This window comes from Vipera berus (genome assembly GCF_964194415.1).
Source record: "Vipera berus genome assembly, chromosome: 1".
Lineage (NCBI taxonomy): Eukaryota > Metazoa > Chordata > Lepidosauria > Squamata > Viperidae > Vipera > Vipera berus.
The window spans coordinates 207,378,853-207,390,966 of record NC_138202.1 but is presented as its reverse complement, the minus strand read 5'-3'; the positions used below and the strand labels follow the sequence as shown (position 1 = coordinate 207,390,966).

The following is a 12,114-nucleotide window of genomic DNA, read 5'->3' as shown; positions in this document are numbered from 1 at the left end:
TAAAATTAAAGGTGATAGAAGATGCATAAAAAGAAATCAGTTACAGCTTACATGATCAGCAATTGTCCGCCCTAGTTTATCCATTCTTGATCCTGCTTCTGCAATTTTCTTTGCTGCACTGATGACATCAGATGTATTTTTTAGAGGTCCTTTACCTCTGCAAAGGGGAACAGAATATTTGTCTTCTAGAATCAAGGGCACACAGTATTTCCTTGCACATTATTTCCCTATGACAGACATGTCAAACACAAGGCCCGGGGGCCGGATCCGACCCGCAAAGTGGTTTCATGCGGCCCGCGAAGCCATCCTGGAAACAGTGAGGGAACGGCCCCCACTGCCTTGGCCCTGGCCCAGAGACCCTCCTTCTGCCAGAGACCCTCAGATCTGTCCCACTCCTGCCCAGGCCCCCATAGGCACCCTTGATGCGAATGATGTAGAGCTGGCCATGCCCACCCAGTAGGCCATACGCACTCTAGCCACGCCCACCCAGTAGGCCACGCCCACCCTGGCCACACCCACCTGACCCCCTGAGGGCAACCACAATGCTGATGCGGCCCCCAATGAAATTGAGTTTGACACCCCTGCCCTATGATAAAGGATTCACTACAAGGTAGTCAAGTAGTCCTCGTGTAATGACTGTTTGAAGCTATGACAGACTCCCCCCTCCCAAAAGTGACTGATGATCCATCCTCAAAGTTACGACTGCTGTGCTCCTGGGTCACGTGATTGTATTTTAGGCACCTATGATTGGTTGCTGCATGCTGTGGTCATGTGACCGTGATTTATGATCCCCCCCCCCAAAAAAAAAAATTTGCTGGCAAAAAACAAATGCCCATTTGGAATAACGGATTTGCTTAATGACCACATAGTACCTAATGACCATGGTGACTCATTTTATAACCATTGTAAAAGTAGTTGTAAAATTGAGTCAGTTCATGTGGAGACAGGATTAACAACTGCAATGACTTATGACCAAAATTCTAGCCTCAGTTGGGATCATTAAGTGAGGACTACTTGCATTAACAGTGATACTAAAATACTTCAGTTTCATGAAAATGAAATGTATCATTACAATATCCTTAGAAATAGCTTTTCCTCCTTAAACAATCACATTTTAATATCTTATTAAAAATTACTTAAGCTTGGCCATGGTTTATTTGATCATGGTGCACTTAACAAGCCAAATTAGTTTTACAGAGCAAAGTAAATGTAGCTTGTTCTTGTGTGTGTGTTTTTTCTTTTTTTGAGCTGCTCTTACATTGCCCCTTGCGATTAGAAACTTGGGTAGGACATCCTTTAGGCATTACCTCATCAAGATTTCCCTTATCAGAGCTTTCCTAAATGATTTGATTCTGTGGCAGGTTCTATATGGTGTTCAAAGTCACAATCATAGAAGAGAAGCCCAAATCCAAGGAATATCTTTGAGGTCTATCCATTAATCTATAACAAAACATGGGCTACACCTCAAATAATTTCAACAGGACCAGACAATAAAAGTTGTTTAATTATTAATTGCCCACAATTTACTGTCAGTTTAAAACAAATTGTATTTCAGCCCAGAAACGAAGACTACCAAAACTGTTCCAGCTTTGTGCAGTTACTAAAAAAACTTGACTCAAAACTCATTTAACTCTAATTTTCTAAGCTAACTCTTCAGAAGATATAGGATTAAAATTATTTTAAGTTTACATTTAATTATGCATGTGCTAAGAGAATTTCCTATACAGTTTATATGTCTCTCTGTAACAAGCTAAACAAAGGAAAATCAGAAGGCAAAGTTATAACAAAAATACTGTTAAATACAGGCAATGAAATCTTATTAAGCAAAATTTACCATTTCTCTGTTAGGGGGGAACCTGAAAAAACAGGTTAGCTGGCACAGCAGACAAACTACCCAATCTTAGCATCTCTACCTTGCCTAGATTGAATTGTAACTTTAACTGGTCCTCCTTCAGTACATGACCCAACTCTGGAACAGTTGAATGAAATGAAAAAGAAAATTTGATATCGTACTTATATTAATGACCCTGCTCTCTTTTAGTAATGTCTTCAGAATGAGAGATGAGAGAGAATAAATAAGATCATTTTACAAGGTGTCCAAGACTGTTTCAGGCATATGCCCAACTGCAGTGGATACTGTCAAGGCAAACTAGCTGAGATACAAGGAACATGAACTAAGGTTGCCCTTGAAAAGCCTACTTATACAGAATGCTTACCTGGTGAAGTCTGTCATCTCCATCATAATCATGCACATTTGTTTTGCCAGAACAATAATATCATTACCGCTGTCATCCCATTTGGATACTTCAGCATCCAATTTACTCTTTTCTTCTTGGAAGCTGGCAACTTGTTCAGCAATTTTGGCTTTATGTTCTTGAGGGAGTTGAGCCATGATGGCCTGGAATGAACAATTATTCTATATATAAAATGCTTTTCAATAACTGGCTATTCAGATATTTTCATTAGCCAACCTAAGAGTCAAAGTACTGTATATTCAAAGTATGAACGGGAACGTTTTTTTTTAACTCTCTACTATATGGAAAGATGTACTAGTGAAAGATGACTTTTTAAGCATCCCATAGGAAAAAAAATTGGCAACATAGGAAATTTATGTTTTCTTCTCCATTTTTACACCGTATGGATGCATATTTTGAAATTGCTACAGGGGATGAAAAATTAAGAGTTTTCAGACAAGAAAACTGACATATTTTTGAAAGCCAGATTGTAAATACTGATCAAATCTTATTCAAATCTTCCAAATATATGCAAAATTGGAGGGAAAGACAAAAACCCAGGCTACAGTGTAATTATCAGATCATGATTATATGATTCAGATCTTTAAATCACCTGAGATACATTTTGAGGCAGCCAGGTTCAGGTTGCCTACACACAAAATGTAAGGCTATTGCAATAAGTGAAAGCAAATTTATAACAGAAAAGTTACAAAAGTGTTGAGCTTTGTGAAATAACCAAGACGGCAGTCTTAAATACTCGCTTGGAAGACCACCTCTTCAGAAATGTATCTGATGGCAAGAAACCACCCCCACCTGAACTTTCAAGTAGCATGAACTGTGGGAACACTTGAAAAAGTGAAATATTACTTTGAGGTTCCTTCTGAACTATATTTTGTATAGTATTTATTGATGCTTATCACAGCAAATACTCCATGAGTTTCTCTTTCATTGTTAAGCACACAAGAAACAAGATAGGATTCAGAACTTTTTTTTTAAGAAAACATTCAAAGAATGGGAAAGCTTAGCACTTCCATGCAGTTTTATCTAATTGTAACTATAACCTACAAGGACACTCTCATGCAAGTGGAGAATAAAACTGCTATCAGAAAGAATAAGATAGCCATTTATGTGTGTATAGAAGATAAAAATATAATGGTATCAAATGGCAACATGTTATATTGGAGATAATTTTTCTCAATAGAATTATATTAAATAAAAATAATTCCAGTTTGAAGAAATATTCCTTATTCCAGGGCTAGGCTTAAGTTTTAATCAAGGATTGACAATTCAGAAATCAGATTAGATGATGTTTACAGTTATGTGATTTATATCTATACCGAAGAAACACAAATAAAGGAAGAAGATAATCCCAAACAAGAAGATAAATAAATAATGCTATACAGATAAACAAGATATACTGGAAATGACAAAAATTATGGCGTCTTGATTTTAATGTGGCCAGGGCTATATACAAATGAGATTAAAGCAGATAATTAAATAGGTATCTCTTACTCTTGCACTATGACCGTGAATGAGTTGATCATCTTCAGTTTGAACACTTGTTCGGCTTCTAACATCAAAATCTTCTGTCTCAAAGTCAGAATCATCAAGTTCCTCGGGTGTCTGCAAAAACAGTTTAAGCCCAAATCAAACTTAAAGAGTAGTCTAGGGGAGCAAATGTTTCCATGGTTTTGGAACACACTGAATTTAAAACCTGTCAAACTGCATTTTTTAAAGACAGATGAATAATTAACAATGCCAACCACCATGTACATTTTATACATGTTTATCTAACACAACTGGGAGATAGTTTGATAAAAAGGTTAAACACTTTAAAAAGTAATTGTCATTTAATATTGCCTACTTACATTTGCTATATTGATTTTTCTTGAGCTTGAGCAAACAGATATAAAAATATTATTACCAGTAGTAGCTTCCTATATTGCTGTATTTGTAACTTTATTTAATACAATTTTTGTAGACACTGTGTAAAATAACTCATTCCTGTGCTAGATTAAACCAAAGCAATCCATTTTTCTTGTAGCTTCAGAAATCTGCAGTTTGTACTTCTTTTATAGTAGGTGTTTTTGCTGATTTCTTTCTTCTAGAAAATCTGTTTCCTGGCTTACCATAATTAGAATGTGTACTAGCTGCTGATAGTAGGAACGTTGGTAGTATTGCAGTGTATAAACTATCTACAGATGGCAATGGGAAATAGGGTGGGGGAAATCAATTCTCTTTTAGCTTCATCTCATTTGAATAAATTGCTTTGTGCATAACTCTATTCTTTATTTTCAAAGTGACTAATCCCTAATGGCATTATATAAGTATTTATAATACTTCATTTGGGGGCTTGCTTTGAAAATACATCCAATTAAATGCAGAGCTGTTACTAATTAGGTCTCTTAACAAACACCTAAGAAAAAAGGCATTTGCCTCTTATAATTTATTCATTTTTAAAATTTTTGCTGCCTCATCTCCATCAAAAACAGATAAGATTTTGAATATGATTTCTGGATAGTAAGAGAATCCTATCCTTAGTCCTTATAAATTCTTCTTTACTGAGATTTTGTTTTCCAATGCAAAGGGGAAAACTTTGCAATGAGCCTATTATCTCATCCGTTGACACTTCTAACTTGTTATGTCAGCCATTTATGCACACTTAAACAATCAAAAGAGCATTATAATAGCATTATAAAACCATTAAGATACAAAGCTCCACAAATAGATGAAAATCTAAATATAGTTAAATATGTGCAACTTTTTCAATCATCACTGAACACTCAAAACAATGGCAAGTACAATTTGGATTCATGAATCACATCAAGTAAAGTATAAAATATGTTTTACAAACTTGTAATAGCTGGGTTGATCAAGCACATAAAAAGAAGTTTGTCTGTGGTCTGGTATAATGCAGAAACACTGAACTTTTTCAGTTTGGGCTTTGAGTGACATGTTGACTGCTTACATTCTAAAGTGGATGGGTCTGGGATAACTCCAATTTTTGGACATGGACAGTGTTTTTATGGCAACAGTTTTGCTCTTTGAAATCCTCCCAAACTTCAAATAATGAAACTCCTTTAGTTATTGGCCTTTCCCACTCTGGAATACGACATCTGCCTAACATAAATACTATACAATGGAAGCCTTGTTCTAAATACAATCCAAATGCATATTTAAAAATGTGTTGGTTTACATTGGAAAAGGGAACAGCTGAAATAGCAACACATAAAGAGCTGGACAGACTGTACGCCAAGCAGTAAATTAAACTGTGACCAGAGTACTAACAGGCCCAAAAAACTGAGGTACTTTAGCTTTATACCATCTTTCTCTTCTATGTGGGGAAGTGATGTAAATACAACAAACAGCTGCCTGTACTCATATCCTGTCCAACTGGGACACCAGGCACCAAAAGTCATTTCAAACATCCTAACTTTTGTAGTCTCCATCACTTTCCACAATTGCATACAATTTAATTGCATTTATTACTGAGGTTAGAAGAATGGAAAGTGATTAAAGTGATTCCACACTGTATAAAGAACTGCACGTCAATATATAGGTAACGGGTGGAATTCAGAATACAAAACATTTAGCTGCAGAAACAGTAGTGACTGGAGCTGCTCAGGTTATTAAGCTGTTATGCACTATATGCGTGCATGAATTTACACAGAGTTTAGTATATGTTTTAAATTTTTAATAAAACTCATTTTGAAAACTGAATGCTATTTTAAGAAAGCTGAAGTTCACTCACTCTGATCATCAGTACTGCTTTTCTGATATCACGAATTCCATCATATACTAGCCGTGAAGCATCAATAAATTCATTTTCATCCATTGGCTGAGCAGGGTCAGAACTTAATGCTTCTACCGCAGCTTCTACTTGTTCAGTAAAACGTGGCATAACTACAGAACACACAGAAAAAAAGAATTGGGGAGAACCAGAAGAGAGAAAAATTATACAACACAATACTCAGTTTTAATTCATATGTATTATTTGGAGGAACACAGTGAGCAGAGAAAGTTATGTTTATGCTGGTAGTAAAGAATAAGACATATACATGAGAAGATATATATATTTCAGAGGGCAGAGGGCAGGCCATTGTGTATTATATAAACATGGGAACTGTAAAAAGGATGGCCAAGAGCTGTATGATTCAAAATGATGCCTATTTTCTGCTTTACACTGTATAAACCTTAACATCGGGGACAAGTTACTACCCCCTGTTGATAGGGCCCGCAACCTGGGTGTCCTCCTAGACTCGCAGCTCTCCCTGGAAGATCACATAGGAGCTGTGACCAAGGGGGCCTTCTCCCGGGTTCGACTAGTTCGCCAATTACGGCCTTATCTGGACCTGGATGCCTTACGTACAGTCACCCATGCTCTTGTGACCTCTCGCCTAGACTACTGTAACGCTCTCTACATGGGGCTGCCCTTGAGATCCACTCGGAAGCTTCAACTGGTGCAAAGTGCAGCGGCACGGACACTCTTGGGAGCCTCCCGATACTCCCATATCACACCTCTCCTCCGTGCGCTGCACTGGCTTCCAGTTGCCTTCCGTGTGAAGTTCAAGGTGCTGGTGCGCCAGCCCTCTGGAACAGCTTGCCAACCGAAATCCGGATGGCCCCCGACCTCCGCACCTTCCGGCGCGACTTAAAAACTTACCTGTTCCAGCAGTCCGGCCTGGCCTGATAGCTCTAATTGGGGTCCCAGTTTGTTTTTTCCTATTGTTTTTTCACTATTGTTCAATCTGTATACCTACCTTATTCTGTACACCGCCCCAAGTCCCTCGGGAGAAGGGCGGTTTATAAAAACAAACAAATAAATAAATAAATAATAAATAAGCAACCTTTTCATGGCTGACAGCCATATGTAACATTTAAGGGGCCAGGATGAGAATGCAAATACTAAAAACCAATATTCTGGTAGGATTTTTCATTTCTTGTTTTTAAATTTCATTTCATTTTTAAGATACTTCTTTTAAAGTATATACACCTATTTTAGGACATACACTATCAAGCATAGCTCTAGGGAATGTTTCTCAACCTCAGTAACATTAAGCTATGTGGACTTCACTTCCTAGAATTCCCCAGCATGTAAGAACCATGCTTGAGAAACATTGCCCTATAGCAGTAGCACTTAAAGACTACTCCACAGTACTTTACAGCACTCTCTGAGCGGTTTACAAATGTCAGAATATTGCCCCCAACAATCTGGGTCCTCATTTTACTGATGGAAGGCTGAGTCAACCTTGAGCCAATCAGGATCGAACTCCTGGCAGTTGGCAGAGTCAGCCTGCAGTACTGCATTCTAACCACTGCACTATCAGGGCTCTATGGCATTAGTCTGCCTATTTCTGCCTCTAACTTAAAACAATTATTTGGTATTTTATGACAGCGACTTCCTAACTATTAGACAATACTTATACACTTACAAAGGGGCTGCAGAAAGAAGTGAGGAACATATTGTCCTGGCTGTTTCATTAAGACTATCAAATTAAAAGCATGATTATGTTGTTTACTTTACCTGTGTTTGACAGCAGTTTTGTTGCTTCCAAAACCTTTTCTGTATAAACTCCAGGTTCATAATTATCCATTTCAGAAGTGACAACATGAATTACTCTTGCTGCACGACCACGGATTGCACCAGCAGTGCGATCTAAACCATCAACATCTTTTTCTTGGAGAGCAATGACACATTTATTTACATCTTCTAGAATATGATTTTCTGGTGATTAAAAAAAGAAATGGGAAAATTGCATTTGCCATTGATAATGTGTAAATCAATACCAGTAAGCTAAAAAGAAATTGCTACGTATATTTGAAATACAAAGTTAGCATGAAATACACCACTTAAAACATTCTCATTGATAAAGAAATCTTTCTCATTTCTTTCATTGAAAATTAGCATAAATATAGGATGGCATAAATATATGCCAATCTTTAAAAAAAAAAATTCACAAGCTGAATCTTGTCAGAGGCTGTATGCAGTCTTATAGTGCCACAGATTCCAGCTAATGACGAAAAGCAGAGGAAGTAATTTGATTACTTAATAGACAGTGACCCTCTCCCTTTATTTAGAAGCTTCCAGTTACCAGGTGAAACACCATATCCAAAATTCAGCCCTATCTTTTTCTTTGGGGAGGGGGATGCTCTCTATAGAATCCTGATTCTTGCAAAGCTTTTCTCGTATCTTCACAAAATAAAACTCTTTGCATATCAAGCTGCATAAGAGGGAACCTTTTCTTAAGCTACACATGGCTAATGAAAGGTTAAGATGATGATGTCAAATGCAACTGATATAACTGGGCAATGCAGAAAAAAAAAAGAAAAATTAATACAGCAGGAACTACTACTTGCTCAGCTCCAGCTTGAACAATATTTAAAAATATTTATTGTGGCAGAAGAAGATAGAAGAGAAAGGCTGGTGAACGAGGCAACAGTTATCAACTAGCACAGGACATAAGCATATTTCTTTAAGGTACAAGATTTGGAATATGCTTTTATTAAGACTATTGAGGCTTTTCTTTTCACCAGGATACCTTGCTTTAGGTGACAAGTAGAAAAAAGCAATCTGTTACTGTTATTTTAATAGCCACTTTCTGCCATGAGTGGAGAAAAAGAATTGTAAGAATAGGCCATCATTTTATCCATTCAAAAGTATTCCTAACAGAATACTGTCTCCCCCCCCCCTTTTTTTTTTAAGTCTGGGAGCTTACCAAAGCCTTCAGGAAGTAATAAGATTCTATACACTATTACATTGTCAAATGCTGGTGAAATTTGATCCTTAAATTCACATTAAAAAAATCTTTATTTTACTTTCATCTTTAAATAACAAAATAAAATAGCCCCAGCTACAGGCTCTTTTAACCTATGAAATAATATGCAAGATATTCCTGAATACACAAAAATGGTTTTTTCCAGAAAATTGTAAAAAAGCATTTCTATGGTAAAAATATCAGTTCTAAACAAAATGGCAGCAGAAACTTAACCATAACAATTTATTTACGCTCACTATATGAACGTGTTAAGTGAGGCCATCCACAAGTTGTGGGGGTTGGTAACATCGGCATGCTTCACTTGGGGTTGCCTGTGAAGACCCCTTGGAAGCTTTAAACGCTTTAAATGCAAAACAAGACAGTGATAAGCGCTTCTTGGTTATGTCCCTTTTGCACCTTCTGGGTGCAATTAAAGCCCTAATTGGTCTACAATCTGGCTAACTGAGGGATCATCTATCTTCATGCCATTGCCCAGCCAGTTAAGAGGAGACAGGATCTGTTCAATTAAACAGTGACAACTATTGGGATCTAAGAAGTGCCCTACCACCTGCCTTCTTAAGCAAGATTCCCCCAGAGAGCCGTATGTTCTCTCCCTGATGGCATCCTGTAAAGCCTTAAAAACCTGGCTGTTTTCCCAGGCCTGTTTGTTTTTATTGTGAATTACCCCATAATAGTCTGGAGTTGGGCATGGCCTATACTGAATAAACAAAACACAACAAATAAAGCCCGTTTATCAGAAGAGATTTTCTGTGGTAGTACTAGCATCGTGAAATTCTCTCTGTCCTTCCCCACTCACCCAATTCTAAAGGACGCTACTATTACCCCTTTTCCTGGAGGAAGTATTCCAGGTATAAAAATTAGCTGAACACTCGTATGTCCTCTTTCCCATCCCATCTTCTTAATCATTCTAAATTTTATAGAATTTTTATTTTAACAATTTGTATAGAAAACTACTTAAAGATGGAATTGCATGGAAAACGCAGAAACAGACTAGGAAGCTAAGTAATGAATTAAAATTATGAATAAAACATTTCACATTCAAAATACTCTACGAGAAACAGTCACTTCCAATTTGAACTGGACTGCTTAGATCATGTATTGTAAGTTCTTAACTAATTAAAACAATAGCAGTAGAAATTCAGCATGTATATATATATATATATATATATATGTGTGTGTGTGTGTGTGTGTGTGTGTGTGTGTGTGTGTGTGTGTGTGTGTGTGTGTGTCTAGGAACTGTTTTACCCAGTTAAACAATTCAAACAACTGTATGCAAATCCTGCAACACGATGAACAAAATCTGTAGGATGCCCAGCAGAATTAATGGAATTACATAGATCAAGCAATTAAAAACAACTTAGTCGAGACATGGGCATACTGGCATGTCTGGCAGAAAGTAAAGTTCCTACTCAGTCTTGAAGAAGGTAGTGATGCTGAATTTATATGCTTTTAGCATTTACCTGTGTTGTGTATACAAAATACAGATGTAAAAACTTCAGCGCTATTTATGTATTAAATCACACTACAGAAGCTGCAGAACCTGCTTGGAGCAACACAAGTTTTGTAAAAACAAAGCTAGCGTAACAGATGTGAACCAAAAACTATGAAGGATACTGAGTGAGGAATACCAATTATAGTCCATAATATGAAAGGATGGTTAATTACAGCCACTTTTTCCTTTCATACGTCTGCTGAAAACTTTTACTTAATTATACAAGGAGTTATAGGAAGGAAAATGAAATGATAATGCTACAGCTGCTGGTCGACCAATTCAAATGTCTGAGATTCTAATACCCAAAGGCCTAGTGCTGTTGTTGCTTGCAAAGGGACAAGGGCAGATAAGTAACGTGCCAAATACAGAGTGTAATCATATTCTTATTATTGAAATGCATACTACACGAGGGCCCAGTCAGATCAGGAAAAAGGCATGTGCGTGTTGAATTTGAACTATAGAAAAATTTTCAAATGTCTCTTATCAGTTGCTGTTCTTTACTTGCTTAGTGTGTGTCCTTGGAGCCAAGTACATTGTTGTGGATTCTGCTGGACAGCAGACAAGATGTTTTATAATGGTTTTCTCCATGTTTCCAACTGAGGCTGTGTGATTTAGGTTGAATCTTATGTTTTTCAGATCATCTTCAATTTGCTTTGCCCATATTGTCTTTGGTGCTGATGTTGGACTTTATGCAGGCCACTTTCCCATGGAAAGGTAATATTCTGCCATTCTGCATATGTGTCTGTAACTGAAGCATCTTAATTTGCATTTCTGCATTTAGTTCTCAAATGTAGATAGTTCACTGCATCTATCTGATATCATTCCTGAGAAGGCTGTTTAAAGACTCCCAGTATGCACCACAGATACATTAACCTTATTTAGTTTTGGTTTTAATAGTGTCCGTGTCTCAAAATCCACATAAGAAGACTGGCAGGACTAGTGCCAAGATTTGCATCCTGGTTTTCACAAAAATGTTTCATTCCTTCCATAGGTACTACAGGGCCGTAACAATCTAAAGAGAGGTGTGGCTGTTCTTCTTCTTCCCCTGATGATTCACGATATTTCAAGTGCTTCACTAACCCCAGTCATCTGCCATATGATTGATCGATTGATCAATCAATCAATCAATCTTGGAGTAGGCTTTTGTGGACACGTACTTAGTTTTCAAGGCTTTTCTTAAAGTTGGCCAGTATACACTGTTGAAGGTTGCTCGAAAGTCAACAAATGCAGCGAGTGACAGTTTGTCACATCAAATTCTCTTCCATTAGTTGTTTGATGATGAAACTTTGGTCACTGCCTCATTGGGTTGGGTGGAAATCGGGTGCTCTTCTTTAGTTATCTGTTCCTGCTGTTTCTGGAAGAAAATTGAATCATCCTCATGAAGACCTTTCCAATGATTGATAGAAGGCTTATATACCAGTAGCTTTGGTATTAGCAGCTGTCATCTTTTTTCAAATTAGTGATGTATGTGCTCCTTTCCACCCAATGGAGTGTTTTTCTGAGTGCCAGATGAGTCGTAACAGTGAACGCACTCACCAAGTCAGATAGTTTCCACCAATTCTGAGTGCCTCAGCCATGACTTCATCCATTCCAACTGTTTTACCATTTCTCA

At 37.3% G+C, this 12,114-nt stretch overlaps 1 protein-coding gene across 1 annotated transcript in view; it reads right to left on the bottom strand.

The window, feature by feature from the left end:
• Window positions 1–12,114, bottom strand: part of CTNNA1 (catenin alpha 1) — a 77,122-nt gene that overhangs the window by 5,776 nt on the left and 59,232 nt on the right. Inside the window, exons 12-16 of the mRNA XM_081315196.1 lie at window positions 7,759–7,959; window positions 5,986–6,137; window positions 3,747–3,857; window positions 2,217–2,398; window positions 52–157 (exon numbers count right to left, since the gene is read on the bottom strand). Coding sequence (XP_081171322.1) covers window positions 52–157; window positions 2,217–2,398; window positions 3,747–3,857; window positions 5,986–6,137; window positions 7,759–7,959 — 752 coding nt within the window. The remainder of the gene's footprint in view (window positions 1–51; window positions 158–2,216; window positions 2,399–3,746; window positions 3,858–5,985; window positions 6,138–7,758; window positions 7,960–12,114) is intronic.